Here is a 22,652-nt window from a genome sequence, read left to right as displayed (position 1 = left end):
CTTTCTTTGCATTTCATGGTCTGTCTTCACTAAGCCTGGGAGGGCAGAGGTAGGTGATAGCATGCTGAAATAAGACTGTGTGTCTTCAGTGTCTGTCTGGCATGGAAGGACACCCCCTCCCCAACCTCCCCCCCCCCCAGGTTCCAAATATACATTTTCCTGGCACAGTCACGTTTTTTTTTGTGTGTGTGTGTGTGTGTGTTTTTTTTTTTGCTGTGTTGGCTCACTTCCCGGTTGCAGCTGTACCACAAACTGTTAGTAACTGTTAGCAGTAGTGACAAATACCTGCTGTTAATTTCTTCTAAATGTTGTCAAAACTGTTTCTTTTGGTTGCGAATCACCTTTTTACCACTTAATGTGGACTTCTGTTTTTGTTTTGAATCATATCTGTAACTTTTCTGAGCGTTGGCAGCTGCTAGCATCTGGAGCTGCAGTCAGGCTTGACTCCTCAAGGCTATGCATTCCTAACCCGTGTAGAGGTGTGCTAGTCACAAAGCACTGCTGGATACTGTTGCTGCTGCTTTTCTTTTCTTTTTGTTTTTTCTTTGCCCCCCTTTTTTTTTGAGTCAAAAATGGTATCAAGTGTCATACACACTGAGCAGAATTGAATTTATAAAGTTCATGTAAAAGTAATCATAAAGTGTATTGCAAACAACTGGAAGTGGATAATGCTCTACGTAACTCATACAGTGTGTGACCTCAAGGTAAACCAGAATCGAAAAGGTTTTGTAGGATGTGTATAAAAAGTCCATTCATACAAAAATGTAGCAATATCATCTAATAAGTGCAGACAGAGTGTATGCCAACTACTTGAAGAGACTTTCCTGGCAGGGTAGTGACCCCTTCTATCGGGCACACAATAAATATTACACATATTTCGTAGAGGAGACAGGGTCCTCACTGCTGGCAAGTTGAGCAGAAGCTTGATAGCAGCTTAAGCTATTTCTCGGTGTTTGCGTATCCTTGTGACACATTCTCTTTTTTCCCTTTTCCCCCGGCAGGCACAGCGTCAAGTGGCAGATCTGTATGAAGATCTTCGGGATGGACATAACCTGATCTCGTTGTTGGAGGTCCTCTCCGGAGAAACTCTGGTAAGTTTTCAGTGTTTGTGTTGAGACGATGCCAAAAAAAAAATAATTGTGCTTGACGGCTGCATCTTTTTTTTTTAACTCAGCAATGCTTCACAGTTTAACTTAATCCTGATTTATTGCATAGGAGGCAATTATTTAATCTGGGATTTGTGCCCTCTCGGAACAAATCACCACAAATCCATCATCTTTCAAATGCTAAAGAACCATTTGTAGATTTGCAAACGCCTCTTATTTTCTTGTATTTTACCTGTTTTGTTTTGGTTGATCTTTTGATATATTTTTGGACGTTTCTACATCAATTAAATTCAGCAACAGGCAGCTTTTTTTCTTTCTTTTATTATTATTTTTTGCCTTGAGCTTCAGATCTGTACAGTTTCTCTGCTTACAGCTGCTGTACTTCATCGCTACTAACATCTGCTCCAGCTCTGCCCATCTTCTGAATGCCTTCGAAACTGTGACATATTAATAGCACCGCTCTTGTCTGCGTGTACGTCTGTGAAAGGTTTTCCAATATGATCCACAGTTCTATTCTACACCCCTTCCACCTATTCCTCTTTCTTCTCCTTCTTCTTCCATTGTCCTTCCCTTTAACCTCTGTTCTGATCTTTGCTGTTTGGCCTTCGCCTGCTTTCCGTCACATTTCGCTTGCTAGCCGAGGGAGAAAGACATGGTCAGGAGCGTTCGGCTGGTGAGTGGCTTTGGAACTTACAGTTTGTCCTCCGGTTATGTTTTCACCTCCCCTGTGTCATTGAGTTGGCTGTTGCATGGCATCCATAGAACTCCACTAGGGAAATTTGTCCTCCTGTGGATCTCTTAAGTTTCTTTCAATGGATTTTCAGTATGTCGCTGATGGGGAGGCGTTAAAAATGTACTGATGGTAAATGTACCGGACCCTGATTTTTGTAAAGCAGTGGCCTCCATAATTGGTTTTAGCCAGTTCGTCAACATGACAATGCTGTGTGAGACCGCAGTCGCAATACAAACAGGTTTAGAGAGTAGACAATAATCTGGCTAATCATATGTTGGCGATAATCAAAGCTATAAAATACCTGTATTCTTGTATGTTCTACAAGATGTTGTACAACCTCAATCTTACCTGGGTGTGCATTGATAAATTGTCCGACTGATAGATCGGCCCAGATTCCATTAATTTTTGTTGATCTGTGATCGGCTGATACTTACATTTGAAACCCATCTTATCTAGCGATGTTATCTACTTCTGCAAGGCATGAAAATCAGCCGCTGTCTCTTTTTGCTCTGCTGTGGGCTGATTGACAGATACACTCACCAGGCCACTTGTGCAGTTAACAATAGTCATCCCACTGTTCTCAGCATAGCGACTTCAATGCTAAATTTGACAAATTTTCAGACAAAAAAAAAAATCGACATTGGCTAAGTCTGGAATCGTCAGGTCAGTATTTTTAGAGATCCGTAATCAGCTAGAAAACTGCAATTGGAGCACCCCCAATCTTAACTTGAGTTTTCCTATGGTCTCTCAACATCTTCCAATCAGCCAAGCTGCAAAACATTCTACCTGCCACTGTCTGAAAGTCTCTCCTTCACTTAACACAGCCTAACTGAACTTCAGACATGTCCTAGAAAATGTGGTTTACTTTTAAATATCGTCCTGCTTTTCTTTGACTTTAGTTTGAATAGCTCACTTTGAGTTTTTTCCCCTCAGCAAATGCTTCCACTTTGAAGAGTGTTATTGACAGTACAACCTGATTACTCTTATTTGGTGCCATCAAAGTCAAAGATTGCCTGGTCAAGACCAGTGAAACTGAAAATCGTCCGGTTCCAATCACTGGCTCAATTTTTAGTGCATTTTTAATAAAACTGAAATGTTTTTTGTTTGTTTTTGGGGGGGTTTTTAACATTGGTGGTTGTCTTTATTCAGCAGTACATCACTACTCTAATACATAATGCACAGACTGGAGCTTTAAACTAATTCAACAAAAATAGGTATAACCCACGGATTATGTGGTATGAGCTACCATTCTTGGGTAGCTAAATCCATTCATCCACTTTGTTGCTTACTGATGGAAAAACAGAAAAAATTAGATTAGGAATTACAGTACGGACAAGGAATCTGTGGTTACCTCTTTTTTTTATTTGCCATTTTATTTAACTTTGCATTATCTCATCATTTTTTGTCAAACATTATATGCATTTTACCACTAATCTGACTTATTTTGCTGATGTAACTCATTTCGTCTTTCTGTGGTTTCTTGCTGCTTTCCAGCCCAGAGAGAAAGGCCGGATGCGCTTCCACAAACTCCAGAATGTACAGATAGCACTGGACTTCCTGAAACACCGGCAGGTAAGACGTTGAGATGAGCTGTTTCGCTGTGCCTGACGTCACGGCCGGCGCTCGCTCGAATGACCGTGTCCTTTGTGTTTCGACAGGTCAAGCTGGTGAACATCAGAAATGACGACATAGCGGACGGGAACCCCAAGCTGACACTGGGGTTAATATGGACCATCATCCTCCACTTCCAGGTCTCCTCATCTGTCAGTGTTATGTTCCATTTTTATTATTACTCTTACCCTGTCCCTCTGGGATCTGAGCTGCTGCTGCTTCTCCATCTCCTTGGAACCAATCAGTGGGGGATCTTGCCTTCTCATCAAGACACATTCACTCTTCCCATATTCCATGAAGTAACACAGACTAACTTTGCTGAATCACAACTGTTGAAGGAAACAGCGCACCATTAGGGCGTGCCGGCATTAGTCACTCTCCCTTTTTTTTCCCCCCAACGGGAGGGTGAGTCACATGGAGTATCCTAATTGTTGGCTTACTTCTCTGCAAGTCCACACCCCAAATGTCCAGGAGCTATTGTAGCTTTTCCTGTGCATGCCAAGAGCTGAAAGGCAGAAATCCCTGGGCTTCAGCCGCACAGATCTGGTAGCGTCCCACCACCCACTGAAAGCTCAGTTTGGGTTTACATTTCACAAAATAAAGGACAGGTGACAGACAAGCCGATGTGATTATTTAGTAATTCCATCAGCTGTGTCCCGTTGATACGCCGTCTTTATACTTTTATACAATAGTGAATAACAGGAGACAGCCGGGATGTGGTTTCTGGTGAGTCATAGAGAAATGAAACCACCCTGTAATCAAATAATAATTGGAGTATTTAATCCAATCATTTATGAAATACAGAAGAAAAGATGAACAGTAGCAAATTAGACAGGTGGGTACGCCAAATCAGATGAAAATGACCTTCTGTGAAGAATTTTCTTATTTTTCTCTTTGTAAATACTTCTGATGGACTTGGAGACTCACTGCCAGCTGTGAGTCATCTTTTCTATGCCCAAAGCCCCCAAATGTAACTAATCTGGATCCCAGAGACAGAGCCACAACAGACCAAGCGGAAATCCTCAAAAGTTCTGTAAACAAATAGTTTCAACCTCATTTTGTTTCAGCTTGGTAAAAATGTGGAAAAAAACTCTAAAATAATTTCAGAACATATTTATCTCAGGCTTTTTGTTGTTGTAAATCTTCTGATTCTAAAAAACCTATTATTTGTATATAAATCCATAAGTCCCAGAGGTGATGATGAACAATAACTATCCTGTCAACAAAACAAAATCAACTCTGGTGGTGGTCGGTAGTTCCATGTAATTGGATCTTTTGGTTTCCACTAATTACTATATTTACTTCTTTACACACGTTATCCCAAATCTCTCGCTTTTCTGTAGACTTAAAATTCTTTTTTTTTTCTTTTTCTGCATGCCTGACGTCAGATCTCAGACATTCAGATCAACGGCCAGTCGGAAGACATGACCGCCAAGGAGAAGCTGCTGCTCTGGTCGCAGAGGATGACGGACGGCTACCAGGGCATCCGCTGCGACAACTTCACCACCAGCTGGAGGGACGGCAAGCTCTTCAACGCCGTCATCCATAAGCACTAGTGAGTGTGGAAAGCTGATCCCTGCCTTAATGCCAACCATCTCGTTGGAGTGAGATCTGGTGCAAGCACGGACAGGAAAGTCTGCTGCGGATAGCTGCACTAGCACGCTCCCTCTTGGTTTATGCTTAATAAATGTACCCTGTGGCAATAGAAAACTGACAAATCAACAGGAGTATCTCATCACACTTTAGTTTAATTTAATACTGAGGGCAGTTCGGCAGGAGGGAGTGCTTGGAACGCTTTCAGATGTCAGATTACCCTTCCTGTTGCCGGTTAAAACCTGCTCCCTGCTTCAATCTCAACAAGAGGTCTACTTCTTCAATAATTCATGCATAACAACTGTGACGTGGCTGCTTTATGGCGCCGAGGTCAACGCACGGTTAGGGCAGACGGTTAGCGCTGCATCTTTAGCAATAGATGGTCTGCATCATGTTGTGCGCCCCTGCTGAAATGGGTGTTCTGGTTTTACTTTCCAAATGTCTCCTTCTGATCCGTCTCTTGTTACTGCACTTGAGACTCCTTTGTCTCCTGCTGCCTTAATGAAATATGGGTTCAAGTGTTTAAGTCTTGAGGGCTTAGGTAATAGCAGGGGATCTTGGCAGTGAGTAATTCTCCACCGCCTTTGGTGTTCTGTTAATAACCCTGAATTAAAAAAAAGTAAAACACCTAGAGTTTTACTAAAAATCCCAAGTTACTTGATGTTGTACCTTAAATAAGGTGACTCATGTGTAGGTGTTGTTGACATTTTGTCAGACTTAAATGGAGGTTGCTTTGCGTGTTTACATCCTGGGAGGTGAATGCGCGTCTTTTTTTTTTCTCAGGAGGATTTTACAGTGAATCTGTGTGCAAACGGGGAGAAAAGCGAGATTATATGAGATGGATGTTTTTGTTTCTGCCGAGCGTTTACGATTTGAACGGAAAGTATACCTGCAGGGGCAAGTTTCCTGAAGATTAAACCAACCTTCAGGTTTTTTCTTTTCTGTATTAGACGCTCTTTTTTGCTTTTCATAAAGGCCAGGGGTGTGGTGTATGGGCGTAACTGTATAGGGCTCTGAAACCTGTGCCGCTGATTTGATCTGAGGCAGAAGTCAGTAATGCCGCTGCTGCACTGAACATTCTCTTGACTTTAGGTCCAAGATTCCATCCTGGAGATCTGCTGATGAGGTCAAGGCTCACATTGTTGAGCTGAAACTTAAGAGCAGTGACTTGACTGGACCACTAGGAGCCTTTTTCAAAAGATTCAAGAGGACTTTCAGAAGACCATGGACTCCTGGGACAGTACAGGATGGATTTTTGAGCAATGACCAAACCTATTGTAGGGTTTTTTTTTCACAGAGTACATGCAGCTGTAACTAGATCCTCTTCTCTAGAGTCTTTTTGACTGCGGACCAGCCTGCAGATTACTAACATGCTCAGTCTGAAAAAGAAGTCTAAGCATAGGAAGGGGAGCTCTGGCTTCTTCCGAGGGGTGTCAGGATCCGTCGGCGATAAGGACGATACTCGGGTGGTCATGTTGTGCGACGACATCCCGTCGGAGGAGTCCTCCTGGGACTCCGGACGGGGTTCCCACAGCTCAGGAGCCCGCTCCGGCAGCGAAGAACGCAACCAAAGACGGAGGAGTCAGAGCTTTCAGGAAAAAGGACGAATGGCCCCGAGCTTGAGCCGCTCCTCCAGACCTACCAAGCAGTATTCTGTCAGAGACGTCCGCCATGTGGATCCGGCCACTACTGTTTACGGACAAATTGCTGGCCACTCCACGCTACGCATCAGAAAGCCGTATGAGTTTCAGTCTGCTTTGGTTTCCAGTAGATATGTATTTGAAAATTTAACTTTGGAGGTTAAAAAAAAAAAGACGGTGTAGGCATATATCATTGTCATTTAAAGCTGCGGGGTTGTTACCTGGGGACGCATAACGGTAAGGGGGAGGTTATGCGATGCATTCAATCATCCTCCTCTGCACTCGAGAGTCTTGAACTTTTGTCTGCTGGTGCAGTCAAGCCGTGGCTGGTCGCTGACTTAGAAATGTGTCAGCTCTGATTCTGTTAGCTGCTCACTAAATTACATTCCATCTATAGATGCTTTGACATGTGCCAGGAAGAGTCAAACAGCCAGAGGACAAAAAAAAGGCAGGTGCTCGCGTAGGGTTCTCAGAAAGAGAACAGGTGGGCTGTTTTTACAGCATTTAGCCATGGGCACAAAGTCTTCAACAACTCTGATGCCAAAAGATTCGCAAATGCATTTAAAGCTCAATGGATGCGCAGTTGCCATGTTCCCTAGAATCCTATCTGAAGCAATAGTTAGATAAGTAATGGATTTTGCATTTGTTACAAGGCTTAATTCTCTCAATGAAGTTGCATCACAATGGGGTGGTGTGTAATAAATCGAAATGTGGTATTTCTCCAGATTTGTCAGCGATAGAAAAATCTCTTCTTTTTTTTCCTTTTTTCTGTTCACCAGCCCCAGACTCATCGACATGGGCAAAGTGTACCGACAGACCAACCTGGAAAACCTGGAGCAGGCCTTTAACGTGGCCGAAAGAGACCTGGGAGTGACCCGCCTCCTGGACCCGGAAGGTACGACCGGCCGGCTTCCGTTTTAACCCAAAGAGGAGCGTCTGTTGTTGAATGCTGTCAAACATAGCGTTCCTCCTGACCTTTCAGATGTCGACGTCCCGCATCCCGACGAGAAGTCCATCATCACTTACGTCTCATCTCTGTATGACGTCATGCCTCGAGTCGATGTCCATGACGGCGCCAGAGCGAATGTAAGCAGAACGTGAACGTCAGCAAACACTTTGAAATATGCTGTCCATGGAACTATTGGCTGATTCATGGAGAAGTGTATCATTTTTCCTTTACAGTACCTTGCTAAAGCTTTTTATACCCTTTAAAATTTTTCACATTTTGTCTTTCTTATAACTACAATCTTCATTCTATTTTATTGGGACTTCATGTAAAACATCAAAAAAGAAGGTGTTTTGCTTCATCTAACATGCATGATGCTGATGTGCCTCACAAATCTTTTGCATATAGGTCAGCTTCTGGTGTGGTTTTATCTCACTGGAGCACCCTCTACCAGATGTTTGCTTCTGCTTTGCCTTTTTGCCATAAAAACAGACTTGTGGAGGGCAGGACCAGTAGTTGTCCTTTCAACTGATTTTCCCACCTGAGCTTTGAAATCCTGTGGTTTTTCTAGAGCTACCATGAGCCTCTTGGCTGCTTCTCCGATTAATCCTCTCCTTGTATGGCCTGTAAGTTTAGGTTGGTGGCCATTTCTTATTTTGGATTATCCTCTTTCCATTTACAGATAAAAGGTTGACCATTGTTTTCAATTTTCCTTTTGACCTGTCTGCTGTTTCTCTGGTGTTTTTGATAATGTTCGTTCACTTGTGTTCTCTAAGAAACTCTGAGGCATTCGCTGAACAACACCAATGATCAAACTTGTATTAGTCAATAACAATAAAAAAAAAGTCATGTAAATTACATACACGATATCATAGATTGAAGCTTGTGTTTGTAATAGGTAAAAATGAAAAAGCCAAAATGCTTTTAAAAGGTTTTGTACATTTTAGGGGTAAACAGATAAGTCAGCTGGCCCCGATTACCTTAATTTTTGGAAATCGATGAACGGCCAAAGCCTACCTGTGAAACCGATCGTATCCACCGATCTCATGTACTTCCTCAAAAGGTCTGAAAATCAGCCACTCTCTCCTCTTGCTCTGCCATTACAGAGGGCTGACTGGTGGTCACCTCTGCATGTAAGCTTTTAACAATAATCACTTTACTGTTGCCAACTTAGCAACTTTGTCGCAATATTCATCGACTTTTCCAACAAAAAAAAACAAAAAAAAAATCTGTATCGACCTAAATCAGATTCTGTAGGTCAGGCTTTTTAAAAATCGGTGATCGGTCAGAATACTTCGATCGGTGCACGCCCCTCTTACTAGTTCAAATAGAAATCCAGCTCTAAAATGCTTTTAGCTATAGGACGATTTTGTCAGCGACAAAAAAAACATCTCATCTGAGAAAGTTTTTTAAAAATCTGCTGCCTTGAGTCTCTTCCCATTGTCTCTCCCTTCGCCGGCCTCCTCCCCTCAACACAAGGCGTGGATTGTTGCCACCTAATTGAATTCAGGGTGGTGTGTTAGCGACCCAAAATGGACTCTCAGCAGCATTAAGAGCGCCTCCTGTTCGCTGTTGTCAAACTCTCATGCCTCCTTTCTGCTGCGCTGGCCGCAGGACCTGGAGCTACGCTGGCAGGAATATTACGAGCTGGTGACCCTCCTGCTCCAGTGGATCCGCCACCATGTCACCATCTTCGAGGAGAGGAAATTCCCCGGCAGCTACGAGGAGATAGAGGTGAGCCCCAAACCCCCCCCGACTGTTCCGGAAAGCTCCACGTTTAGACAACTTTGAAGAACCTGTGCGTAATAATTGAGAATGGGGGTGAGAATAGTTTTGGCAGCCAGCCAGTGTTGGATCAAAGAACGCACATAAATGACGTTCAGATGAAGACGGCTGTAGTTGAGGTATTGTGTTGTGGGTGGGGCAGAACGAGTGTTGAGTAAATACAGCTAAAATCTTTAATTTCATCCCCCACCCTGCCACTCCCTTGTCAGCACGGCTGAACAAAAGGATTATTTTTATGTCAGGAATTCATTTATTACCAGGCTTCATTAACAGCAATAGATTTTTAGTAGTGGAAGCGCTCTTTAAAAGCAGCCCACACAGTTAAAAACCCTGGGGAGGGTTTTTTTTGGCCCCTCGTTAAAGGTTGTGAATTGACGTGATTCTGTTTATAGGTTTGATTGAATTTACACCAGTCATGGGAACACGTCCTTTCAGAAGAGGCCAGGAGCTGCATGTGATGCGTTTGATTTACTCGTCTGTTGAAGGGATTTTGGCGCTTTCATTGGAGGATGGTGGAACAATTTAGCAACACAACTAGCATGTAATCAAGAAAAGCTGACTCTGTAAAGCGGGGGTCTGGATTTAAACAGCGTCTGAAACACGGATTCTCTAATTGAAGTTCAAAAGTTCAATTAGATAATCTAGATAAGGTCAAAGGTCAGAAAGCACTTCTTTTCATTTAATCTATCTGGCCAACAGTTGTTTATGACTCCATCTCTGCAAAAAAAAAATCCCTGTTTGAATAAAACATAAAAGTCTCATTCTTTGAATATGATTTCCTTGGATAAAACCTTTCAAAGCTACTTTTTTAATAAATAATTGAGCTTACTGTACTGTTTTGATAACTAGAATCAATTGAAATGAATGTCTGATTGAACTGAAAATATTTTTCGTAAAGTGCCTTCAGACGACATTTGATGTGAATTGGCGCTATATAAATCCAATTGAAAATTAAAATTGAAAACATACATGTCTTTAGGGGAAAAAGAACAAAAACGTGATAAATGGAGGAAAAAATATGGACGTTTCTAACTGTAAAATTGCCTTTTTCAGCTTCTTTGGCGCCAGTTCTTGAAGTTCAAGGAGGCGGAGCTGCCGGTGAAGGAGTCTGACAAGAGCCACTCCAAACACATCTACCAGACCTTTGAGGTAAGCCAGTTATTATTAGTTTCTTCCACTCTTGTCTGTTCCACACACAGCGTTTTATCTATGAATATGATAATATAGTGCCTACTTTTCCACAGAGTGCAGTTCACGCCGGTCAGGTTAAGGTGCCGCCCGGCTACCACCCCATCGACGTGGAGAAGGAGTGGGGGCGACTTCACTTGGCCATACTAGAGAGAGAACGACTGCTCAGGATTGAATTTGAGAGGTTAGAGATTCATGTTGTACATCTGTAGGAGAGAGAATAGAAATAACAAATCAGAGAGTATGGAAGGCAGTATGAATGTCTTAAAATAGCTCTGCACCAAAAGTTTTCTGATTTTATATGTTTGTATATTATACGGAGGGGGAGCAAGGAACCTCAAGTTTATAAAGTTGACCTCTACCCTCATTAGTCCCCCCACATCCCACTAGATTGGAGAACAAACAGTGAACCTAACTGGATAAGTAGAGTTGAGAAAAGGTCTTCGCTACGTTATTTGGTTTGGAAACAGCGATAAGACGTCTGGGAGAAAGACTGAAAGACTTAAATTAACTTTGATTTATAACTTCGCTGTTACTAAATTAGCTTGTTTGCTTCGACAATTATTGTCTCAAAAGAATGTTGTTGCCACTTGCTTCCCTGCATCAGGTATTTTAATGAAAGACCTGCTTTTCTCATGTTGTTGCCTGGCTGCTGCGACTAAAAAAGGAAATGGATTTAATTCAGTCTAATCATAGTGGAGGTCAGATGATAACTTATAATCAGGCATAGTTAGCTTTATTGTAACTTCATGACTTCCGAACATCATAAAATGTTGGTTCACTGTTTTGTTTTTTTTTATATTGTACTATTGTGATCTTATCCAGACTGGAGAGGCTGCAGAGGATTTTCAGTAAAGTCCAGATGGAGTCCGGGTTGTGTGACGAACATCTCAGTCATCTGGACGGCCTCCTGCAGAAGGTTTGTGTGTTTTACAACTTAGTGGGGGGAAAAGAAACAGTAGATAAAAAATAGTTCGACCACATGACAATCGGATCATGCCGAAGTCATTTTCCTGTTTGCCAAATACCTAAAGTAGTTGATTCATTGTTTAGAAACTGTAGAGCGTAGGAAAACAGAATGTGTTTGTTTATGCGAAGAAAAAAAAAAAAACACTTGTGTTGAAGAGCTGATGATTCAAGTTTCTGATGCCTCTCCTCCCGTTCAGGACATCGCTCTGCTCAACGCAGGGAAACCAGCTCAGCACACGGCAGAGGTGGACAGGGAGCTGGACAAGGCGGAAAGCACCATCCGCCTGCTCTTTAACGATGTCCAGATGCTCAAGGATGGGCGCCACCCTCAGGCGGAACAGATGTACCGCAGGTGACTTACATCACTCCTCCCCTTTGAAGAGAAATTATTTCGAGTTAAGAATTTTGAGTTAATTAAGCTCGGTTCACTAACAGCTGATCCCTTTTCTTTAAACTTTCTTAGAGTTTACCGTATTCACGAGCGGCTGGTGAACCTGCGCAGCGACTACAACCTCCGCCTGAAGGCGTCCGCGGGTAAGGTCCAGACCATGCAGACCCAGCTGCAGAGCAGCGCCAAGGTGCGGCCGGAGCTGGACGACGTGACGCTGCGCTACGTCCAAGATCTTCTGGCCTGGGTGGAAGAGAACCAGCGGCGCATCGATAAGTCGGAGTGGGGATCAGATCTGCCCTCTGTGGAGTCCCAGCTGGGCAGCCACAGAGGTCTGCATCAGTCCGTGGAGGACTTCAAGTCCAAGATCGAACGGGCCAAGTCCGACGAGGTACTGAATGCTTAAGGTGACCTTAATCGGTTTTTACACGTACCCTGTCTCTCATCAGATTTATTTTTTTTTTTTCATTTTCCTGAACTACAGAGCCAGTTATCACCGGTCAGCAAAGGGAACTACAGAGAATACCTGGGGAAACTGGACCTTCAGTACGGCAAACTGCTGGTGAATATCTTATCTATATCTAACAGATTCTTTTGTATTATTACATCCAGATTTATTTCTAAACTTACGCAAACCCACCATTTTTTTTTTGTCCTAGAACTCCTCCAAGTCCCGCCTGAGGAACCTGGACTCTCTGCACGCCTTCGTCGTCGCAGCAACCAAAGAGCTAATGTGGCTGAACGACAAAGAAGAGGAAGAGGTCAACTACGACTGGAGCGACAGAAACACCAACATGACGGTGAAGAAAGAAAACTACTCCGTAAGTGGAAACCGAAAAAAAAAAACCCCCCGCCACTGATCATGAATCTAATTTGACGTAGAAGTAAATCCTTCTAACTGCGCGCTTTGCACGTTTACAAGGGCCTGATGCGAGAGCTGGAGCAAAGAGAGAAGAAGGTTAACGACCTCCAGGCTATGGGAGACAAACTGGTCAGAGACGGTCATCCCGGGAAGAAGACTGTGGAGGTGCTGACAACATGCTGGAAACTGTTTTCTACTGCTTACCCTTAGCTAGTCAGAGGCTTACAGGAAGCAAGATAAAAATAGCTATAAGCTCAGTTGCTTGCCTAGAGTACATTTTATCAAAAATACTCTTAGACTTCTGTGAAAAATGTAAAAAAGGGACAAAACTAACTAACTACAAGTAACTTTTCAGCAAGGTATGGTCACTTTTTAAAGTAAATTACTCCTTAATGTTGATGAAAGTACTAGTTTGAGGACTAGTTAGTTTTTTTCACTTATAACATGTTTTACATGAAGTGAAACCTGAACATTTTTATCAATACAAAGGAATAATTTACTCTTAAATTGTCACTTATGAGTTAGTTTTGCCTTGTTCGAAGTGCACTAAGACATTTGCACCAGAAACTAAACAAAAATGCTTGGTAAGATGTCGTGATTTTTCAGTGCAGGTTGAATAAAGCTAAAGAAAATGTTGTCCAAGCTAACAAACTGTCATCATACTGTCTTGCCAGGCCTTCACAGCTGCTCTGCAGACTCAGTGGAGCTGGATCCTGCAGCTGTGCTGCTGCGTCGAAGCTCACCTTAAAGAAAACACGGCTCATTACCAGGTGGGGAGGAAATGTAATTACTCACCACGGTCTTAAATCAGACTCTAGCTGTCTTCTCGTGAAGTTTGTGACCGGCGTGCTGTCTCCTGTCGTCGCAGTTCTTTGCCGATGTAAAGGAAGCGCAGGACAAGATGAAGAAGGTGCAAGAGAGCATGAAGAAGAAATACAGCTGCGACCGCTCTACAACCGCCACGCGCCTGGAGGATCTGCTGCAGGATGCCGTGGTGGGAGCACGCTAATTCTCATGAGTCATGGATACTTCACATAATAATTGAAAGTGCGCGAAAAAGACACAGAGCCTCTTATTTTGTGTTTTTCTGCTGCAAACAGGAAGAAAAGGAACAGATGAATGAATTTAAGACTTTGCTCAACGGACTGAACAAGAGGTCCAGGTCTATCATCCAGCTGAAACCCCGAAATCCCACCACCCCCATTAAGGGCAAGACTCCTATTCAAGCTGTCTGCGACTTCAAGCAGCAGGAGGTGAGATTCTTCAATCCAGATACGAGCCTCGGGTTCAGACGCGGCAGAACATTAATCCGCCTGATTTAATGTGGTTCAGATCACGGTCCATAAAGGAGAAGAGTGTGCTCTGCTCAACAACTCCCAGCCCTTCAAGTGGAAGGTGTTAAACCGCTCCGGAAACGAAGCAGTGGTTCCTTCCGTCTGCTTCCTTGTCCCTCCGGTCAATAAGGAGGCAGTGGACAGCGTGTCGAGGTAAAAAAAACAGAAACAATAAAACCAGGAACAGACAAGAGAAATTTTTCGAAGGATTCCTCTTTGCTGCTTACGTTTAACCTCATTTTTATGTCTACCCCTGCTTTAGTCTGGATGCAAATCTTCAGCAGATGACCTCCATGTGGCAGATGCTTCACGTTAACTTGAAGAGTCTGTTGTCATGGCAGTACCTGACCAGAGATTACACACAGATACGCTCCTGGAACATCGCCATGGTCGGTTTTAACGTTTTTTGATAGTTTTGTTTTGTTTTGTTTTTGATCGAATCAACTCAAAAATGTTTAGAATGTTAAATGTTTTTTGTTTTTTTTTTCATTTTTCAGTGTTTCAGATCATGTTATATTTTGAAAAAGAGTGCAGATTCTAAATTAAACCTTTAAACGGGTTTCTGTTGGGCTACAAATCTGAAGCTGTGGCTCGGATGCTAACATTAGGGCTGTTTTTTTTGCTCTAAGCACAACACTGAGAGCTCTATCAATTGAGGGAATAAGCAAAGAAGCAGTAGAAAACTCATTCATAGCACAGAAGATTGATTTTTTTTTTTCTTTTTGAGTGTTTCTTCCACCCACTGATGGCATGCCGCCCAGGGTATTGAGCCATAGTTCATAATAATTGGAATATTGTATTTTCTTGTTTACTTCATTCATTTACAGTTTAAAATGAACATGTCACATGTCTACCTCTTTCAAAAGTCAGTTCACTATAACACAAGCAAATAAACATTAATCAACCATCCAGATAGATACATCTTTACACACAAAACAGGAAAATTAGGCTATTAGGATTATCTTATCAGAAATCACATCTTTGTTTTTTTAATATCTGCAGTTAAAAACCATGAAACCAGAAGAGTACCGGCTGGTCATGAGAAACCTGGAGGCCCACTATCAAGACTTCATGCGGGACAGCCAGGACTCCCAGCTTTTCAGCCCCGACGACCGCATGCAAGTGGAGGACGACTACAACAAAGTCAGCCAGCATTTTGACAACCTGCTTCGCTCCATGGAGAAAGGTAAAACTAGCTTTGCTTTCAGAGAAACGAGACAATCTGTCGATTTTATGCAACACTTCTACATTGAAAAAAAAACCCAAACAAGATGTCAATTCGCCTTTCAGGAGAATTTCAGGTTGTTAGGCTGAAAGGTGAGTGGTGCAAGGCTGGACAAAGCTGCTTTAAACGCTTTCCACTTTTGGATGGATGACCAGACAGAAGCGTTAGCATGTAGACTAGTGTCGCGTTTGACAGCATGTTGTTTTGGCTCCCAGGCTGCCACACCAAGTGCATTTCACATGCCGTGAACACTATGTAGTGCTTTTTCTCACATAGGCGTACAATGCCTTCCAGAAGTACTCATACCTCTAAAAGTTTTCCCAGTTTTGTCACGTTGCTAGAAGAAAGTGTTCGTTAGGGTGGCGTCGCTAGCCAGCGTGTGCACGTCTTCATGCACGAGCTTGAAGTTTCACATACACGAATTACGCCGACCGCTCTGCTGGATGAGGATGAGCGACTGCCGCCTTGTCGCAATTAAGTGCCATACGAAATCAATAGAAAGTTTCTAAATTAACGTTTAAAACAAAATGGCTTCCTTTAGACCTTCCTGAATATAAAAACCTGGGAATCTAAGACTCTTCAGATATGTTTGGCTTCAGACAGTAAAACATTTTCTTTTTGAAAACTTGCACACAGTGGCGGTTTTTGATATGTCTATATGGGCGGTTGCCCAGGACGGCAACAGAAAGGGGTGGAGCTCCCAAGAACTAGAAAGTAAAATATATCTTCCTACTGATTAGCTTGAGAACAGGATGGAATTTATCTTCCTACCTGGACTTTAACTTTAAACAAACAGGCAGCACTACAACAGTATAATTTAGATCGTAAAAAAGCTTAATAGCCATGTATTTTTTGCCAATTATGTGATAATTTGTGTTCTTCAGTCAGTTAAAATCACAATAAAATGCATTGAACCTTGTGGTGCTAATTTGACATACATATAAAAACAGTAGAGGTATGAATATTTCACCTTTGTAAGGTGCTGTATGTACGGTTTTTGATACATGCGACATAGTGTGTGTGATATAGATAAGTGTGTTTTTGAAACTTAACACTCAAAAAACGCATGAATTATTGGCTTACATGTGAAAATGCAGCACAATAAAAAGATGGCTTGACAAAATAAACCAAATCAACATGCTTCGTAAAAAAAAATTTTGTTTTGATTTTTTCTTCTTTTTTTTTAGGCTAAATCTGTGCTCTGTTTACTTTCTGGTCTCACTGAATTCAAATGCGTCCGTGCAGGCCAACAGGACGAGACCCTGAGCAAGAACTACATCTCCGAGATCAAGGATCTGCGTCTGCGTATCGAGAACTGCGAGTCTCAGACTGTGAGTCGCATCCGCAGACCGCTGGACAAGGAGCCGCTGAAGGAATGCAGCCAGAAGTGGACAGAGCAGCAGGTAAACCCGCAGAAAACCCATGACACTCAAACAAAGTCGGAAGAAACGCGTGTTAGAAATGTGCGGTCGGCAAAAAGCCAAAGGGAAATGATAAATAAATAGGAGAGAAGTTTTGCTGTTCTAATTTCCACTGAAATCTATGTTTAAATGGTGAACACATGAGAAAAAAGAAAGAAAGAGGAAACAAATATTTTTCATTTTTTTAATGAAATCCTGTGGAAGTTGCAGAGATTAAGGAGCCGCTGGCTGCGGTTCCACCACAGATGTTTTCATCTCTGCTCATGCACAATAATTAATAACCAAGCACCTGGCTGATTCCGAGCACCAAATCTCAGTACTGATTAATTTATTGTTTCTTAAAGAGTTAAGTTTGTTAAATCTTCTGACAAAGGATGAAATTTAGCTGTTGTGCTAATTCTTGCATATTTACATCGCTGTAAATCACGGTAGCGTTGATAATTGCGCACAGTCCTAATCAAATAAATAACAAAAATATGTTTTGTTCCTTTTTATTTTATTCTTTCATTTTGATAATAGGCATAGAGAAAATCTAAAAGCTGACCTTGTATTCCTTTACATCTGTTTTAATATCGTTACCTCTGGTCTTTCCTTGGTTCCACAGAAAGTCCAGGGAGAACTTGAGGGACTTAAGAAGGACCTGGATAAGGTGTCTGTGAAAACCCAGCAGGTGTTGGCGTCCCCTCAGCAGCCGGCCTCAGCTCCTGTGCTGCGGTCCGAACTGGATGTTACTGTGCAGAAGATGGACCACGTCTACATGCTCTCCTCTGTTTATCTTGAGAAGTATGTTTTTTTTTTTCTTTACCCACATTCAAGAAAGACTAAAGCATTTTGCCCTCTGTTCTTCGCTGACTTATTTTGCACTTCTCGTCTCTTCAGGCTGAAGACTGTAGACATGGTGATCCGGAACACCCAGGGAGCGGAGGGAGTGCTGAAGCAGTACGAGGACTGTCTGCGAGAGGTTCAGGCTGTACCCAGTGATGTCACGGAGGTGGAGACTCAACGATCCAAGCTGAAGGTGAATAAATTATTCTGATTTTTATTAGCATTTTTAATGGCCAAGACAAAATTACAGGCTTGGGCTGTCTAAAAAGAAGAAGTGGATTTTATCATTTTATTAGTCTGGGTAGGTATGCAGAAAAAGTAAAATAGACTCTTCCTGTTTTATTACCTAAAACTAAAAAAGTTGAGTTTCAGAACAGTGAAGGGCTGTTTATATTGATGTTTTTTTAACTAACAATTCTGAAACTAAGATTTTGTCCAAATAATTGATCATTTGATTTTTTTTAAATCGCCGACAGATCGTTGCAGATTCATATCACAGTTCACAGCTTTTTGGCCTCTAGACGCTCTGAAATACACCTTTGTCACTTTTTATAGCAGATGCTTCAGTATCACGTTCAATAATGATTCTCAGAACACACTTTTAGTGACAACTAAAACATTTGTGCTCAAACTTGCCTAGTTTTAGAAAAACTACCCAACAAATCGAGGAATTTGAGTCTGGAAAAGCATCAAATTTTGAAATGGAGATTTGTTGGAACCCTAACTTTAACACTTCCTAAAAAAGATTCTGATTAATATTTTACAACACATAGCACTGCAGCAGAAACTTCTAACTTGTGAATTTTGCTACTTGAACTGAATGGATTGTTTTGCTGCGATTGACAGGAAATGCGGGGCGAGGCCGAGAATGAGCAGCCGGTGTTCGACTCGATGGAGGAGGAGCTGAAGAAAGCCTCCGCCGTCAGCGACAAGATGTCCCGCGTTCACACCGAGCGGGACATTGAGCTGGACCACTACCGCCAGCTGACCACTGGCCTCCAGGACCGCTGGAAAGCCGTGTTCACCCAGATTGACCTTCGCCAGAGAGAGCTGGAGCAACTCGGCCGACAGCTCGGTTACTACCGCGAGAGCTACGACTGGCTCATGCGCTGGATCGCCGATGCCAAGCAAAGGCAGGAGAAGATCCAGGCCATGCCCATCACCGACACCAAAACTCTTAAAGACCAGCTGGCACAGGAGAAGGTATGACGGAAAAAAATGTTATGCCGTCAACATTCTCTAAGAGATAATTCAGCTGATCTCTTTACTTTAACCTTTTCTTTTTTTTTTTTTTTTACAGAAACTGCTGACTGAAATTGAGCAGAATCAAGGCAAAGTTGATGAGTGTCACAAGTATGCTAAAGCATACATTGATACAATCAAGGTGAGCCTCGAAGAAATGATAGCGGCACACATCTTGCATTAACATACATGAAAGTGCTCTGAGTATAATTAATGTTTTCATGCAAACAGGACTACGAACTGCAGTTGGTTGCCTACAGAGCTCAGGTGGAGCCTCTTACTTCTCCACTGAAGAAAGCGAAACTGGATTCTGCTTCTGACAACATCATTCAGGAGGTGCGCTTTTCAAACTGCCGCTGTTCCTGGAGTACAAGACAAAAAAGAAAGTACAGAAAGAGACAGGCTATATGCACCGTAAACCCTGGCGTTTGACATTTTTAGCTTTTCTTACCGTCTTAGTTGTTAGCACTGTTAGGACAGCGACCACCGCTAGCATTGCCAACTGCGACCACACTTCTACTGTTACTTTAAAAAGACAAAATGATTACGTAGCCGAGACTTGAAATTGTCTTTAACATTTTAATGCTAGGTTTATTTTAAGCCAAAGCTATTTGTGGTGTATAAAACAAAAAAGAAGGGACAGAAAGAGGCCAGTAGAATGTGCACCAACAGGTCCATGTAAAACCAGACATTTCACAATTTTAACTTTTCTTACCATGTGAGTTGTTAGCACAATTAGCACCGTTACCATTGCTAACAGTAATCACGTTCTTACTATTACTTCAAAAAGACAAAATTAATGCGCGGTTAGCATTTTAACGTCGTCATTTTAATACTAGTTCTATTACTAACCAAATCTATTTGTGATGCTTAAGGCAGAAAAAAGGACTCCGAAACAAATTCAATATGCACTAATAGGTCATCGTAAAACACAACAATTGACATTTTTAAATGGTACTATCTTAATTGTTAGCACATTTAGCACTGTTAGCATTGCTAACTGTAACCAAAGTCTGAATATTGCTTTAACATAACAAAATTATTGCGTGGTTAACATTTTAACCTGTCTTTACCAGTTTCATTCAAGCCCAGTCAGCACAGGTAGCAGATATCATGAGTAGTTCTGGCAAATTTAGATTCTTGCCTTACCTAAGACTTCCAAAAGGGTTCCTACGTTTCCAGATCCAGAATGTTCCACAACCAGCAGAGATTAAAAGTTCAAACAGATAACACAGAGCACCTTCACTATATTCTGTTCTGCCTTTTTGTTATCTGCCAAACGTCTGGCTTTCCTTTTATACAGCTTTTTTTTAATATCTTCCCAATTCATTTTTATACCTCACCGATACTGAAAGTGGCTAACTGTTAGCCATCTTCACCTAGTAACAGTGTGGCGTGACACATCACTTAGTATGGTGCATTCATTGACTGGAAAAAAGATTGTTTTTTTGTTTTTTTTAGTTTTTAGATCATTGTGTCAAGTTGCTGTACCTCAGCAAAACACTAATCATTGTCTAGAAGTTCATTCATCTCCTTGTGTTGTTTGTTTCTCCCACATCAGTATGTGACTCTGAAGACTAAGTACAGTGAGCTGATGACTCTCACTAATCAGTACATCAAGTTCATCATCGACATGCAGCAACGCTTGGAGGACGAGGAGGTACGTGGCAACTGGCTGAGGGTCCCAAACAAACTAATCTCTTAACACTAACTAAACCAACCAACTGATGGAGCAAATATTCACTGAAACAGCAAACAGCACAAACACAGTTCCCACTGATCACCAAAATGCATGCACACACACACACACACACATACACAGGCACTACTCCACTCACTCACTATTTACATTTAATGTATGGGAGACAAATTCCTTTGCACTGGTCAAGCATGAAACAATGGCGTCCTGTAGCTGATCGGTTTGCAAGAAAGGCAAATGTTTTTTAAAAATATCACTTTCTTAAATATAAAAAAAAAAGAAACTCAATTCAAATTATTGCAGGGAAATGCAACGCATGTGTTTTGAGTGTGTGTGTAAATGCTGTGTCAAATAACCAAATGTTTACCGGATTTGAGCCACCTCTCATTTCTTTACACTATTCACTATTTAGAGTCAGAGTTCCCAAAACAACCTTGCAGCTTACTTTGGCTTGCCTGTCAAGTTTAAGTAGCTTTTGCTTTTTCTTCTTTTTTTTTTTTTTTTAAAGATTAATAGATTATTTTTATATAATCTAACAAAAATATAATAATATAATATAATAATTATAAAAGTCTTTCAAAAAGCCTGAAGAAATCGTGCTTTAGGCAACTTTCTAAGACATCCGTTGACTTGGAAGCAGAATATAAAGAAAAACAGGGGTGACTCACTGTCACATTACCGTAGTTTATTTAAAGTTCAAAATCACATTAAGTGATACAGTGCCATTCATGCACACATACGTACATATTCACTTCCATTCATTTTATGTGTTTTCCAATTACAGATTTCAAATAAGGGGTTCTTTCTTTCACTTCTTTCAGTTTTTTCCTTGTTTTCTTTTTCATTCCACAAGTCACTTTAAATCTTTTACGTTATACTCTAGTTCCCACCTCTCTTATTCCTACATTAACACAATTTTCAAGACACACATTCTTTCCTAACCCAATGTTTTGTTTGTGTCCTTGCCTCCTATAACTGCTTGCCAGTGCTTTGCCATGTTTGAGCATTTAAGAGGTAAACCTTTCACTGTCTCAGGTACCTATCTAATTTGTATTCCTCATTCCTTCTCGTCATTTGTGTTTCTTTTAAAATGCATTTTGGCTTTCGAGTGCATTATTTTTGCATTTTTATTAGAGATGCACTGATTAGAATTTTGTGGCTGATCCCCTGCCTTTGTTTAATATGGTTTTATTATTTTCAAGCACAGACAAATTGATCACAGATTTGACATTGTAAACTTTCTTTAGCTTATACTAGGCAATAGGGGAAGTAGTATGGCTAGAGTAACTAAAACAGCAGGATCATTGTATTATTTCTAGAGACTGTAAATCCTTTGCTTCTAAGATGTCTAAAAGGCAGCCAACATATCAAAAACGTGACAAGTGTCCTGAAAGCTTAAAAAGGTGAAACTGAGTAACTTTGGAGTGCACAGATCCGCCTTTCTGTTACAATCCTTGTTCTCTCCTTCACTCTCCAGTGGCGTGAATGAACTGCAGACCTTTTTCAAAGGCCTATAAAAAATTTATATTTTCCCTTTTACTCATCTGTGCCTTCTCTGCTATTCAAACAACTCACTCAAAGGACTAAGTCTTTTTATCTTAGAAAGCCTTATCCTACTATGATTCCTTCATTGATGGAAAAATGTTTTATTTTTTTCCTCCAGCCAATTTCTCAGTGCATCTCTTCGTTTTATTGAAGTCTTCAGTAGAAATCCAGCTTGCAGTTCAAACTGCCACCTTGTCGTTAACATCCATTCCTACAGGCTATGCTTTAAATGTTCAGCTTTTTACTGTCAATGTCTCTGAAGCCTTTTCCGGCGTCCTCACAAACACAGTTTAACTAACCTGAATATTTCGTCTTTGACTTTGCTGTACCCTTTAATTCTATTAATTTACAAATAGTGATTTAAAGAACCCCCAGTGTGTGTGACGTGATCACAGTAGTCTGACAGAACAGTGTCTTTAACTTAAATATGGAAAGGATAGGTACATTTAAACAAACGCTCTAGACTCTTTACGCAGAAAGGTAAATATAATATGGAAAACTATCCATTGGGATCATTTATATATCATTATATATCATTAG

General features: G+C 41.4%; 1 protein-coding gene across 26 annotated transcripts in view; it reads left to right on the top strand.

The window, feature by feature from the left end:
* Positions 1–22,652, top strand: part of LOC116714646 (plectin-like) — a 136,693-nt gene that overhangs the window by 99,653 nt on the left and 14,388 nt on the right. For 10 of the 26 annotated variants that reach the window (XM_032555362.1, XM_032555424.1, XM_032555479.1 and 7 more), the window contains exons 3-32: positions 35–49; positions 1,002–1,091; positions 3,334–3,411; positions 3,498–3,602; positions 4,839–5,005; positions 7,463–7,578; positions 7,666–7,769; positions 9,244–9,363; positions 10,468–10,563; positions 10,659–10,786; positions 11,428–11,521; positions 11,769–11,923; positions 12,035–12,350; positions 12,444–12,521; positions 12,619–12,780; positions 12,882–12,986; positions 13,496–13,591; positions 13,690–13,815; positions 13,922–14,074; positions 14,154–14,308; positions 14,418–14,544; positions 15,158–15,341; positions 15,446–15,472; positions 16,626–16,783; positions 17,406–17,584; positions 17,681–17,819; positions 18,473–18,829; positions 18,927–19,010; positions 19,100–19,204; positions 20,430–20,528. In XM_032555362.1, the coding sequence (XP_032411253.1) occupies positions 35–49; positions 1,002–1,091; positions 3,334–3,411; positions 3,498–3,602; positions 4,839–5,005; positions 7,463–7,578; positions 7,666–7,769; positions 9,244–9,363; positions 10,468–10,563; positions 10,659–10,786; positions 11,428–11,521; positions 11,769–11,923; positions 12,035–12,350; positions 12,444–12,521; positions 12,619–12,780; positions 12,882–12,986; positions 13,496–13,591; positions 13,690–13,815; positions 13,922–14,074; positions 14,154–14,308; positions 14,418–14,544; positions 15,158–15,341; positions 15,446–15,472; positions 16,626–16,783; positions 17,406–17,584; positions 17,681–17,819; positions 18,473–18,829; positions 18,927–19,010; positions 19,100–19,204; positions 20,430–20,528 (3,918 nt within the window). The remainder of the gene's footprint in view (positions 1–34; positions 50–1,001; positions 1,092–3,333; positions 3,412–3,497; positions 3,603–4,838; positions 5,006–7,462; positions 7,579–7,665; positions 7,770–9,243; positions 9,364–10,467; positions 10,564–10,658; positions 10,787–11,427; positions 11,522–11,768; positions 11,924–12,034; positions 12,351–12,443; positions 12,522–12,618; positions 12,781–12,881; positions 12,987–13,495; positions 13,592–13,689; positions 13,816–13,921; positions 14,075–14,153; positions 14,309–14,417; positions 14,545–15,157; positions 15,342–15,445; positions 15,473–16,625; positions 16,784–17,405; positions 17,585–17,680; positions 17,820–18,472; positions 18,830–18,926; positions 19,011–19,099; positions 19,205–20,429; positions 20,529–22,652) is intronic. The other 16 variants (XM_032555371.1, XM_032555439.1, XM_032555488.1 and 13 more) reach the window with 5 other exon arrangements.

Source organism: Xiphophorus hellerii, chromosome 3 (genome assembly GCF_003331165.1).
Source record: "Xiphophorus hellerii strain 12219 chromosome 3, Xiphophorus_hellerii-4.1, whole genome shotgun sequence".
NCBI classification, from domain to species: domain Eukaryota; kingdom Metazoa; phylum Chordata; class Actinopteri; order Cyprinodontiformes; family Poeciliidae; genus Xiphophorus; species Xiphophorus hellerii.
Note: the sequence above shows the minus strand (reverse complement) of the source record. Positions and strands in the feature narration are given on the sequence as shown.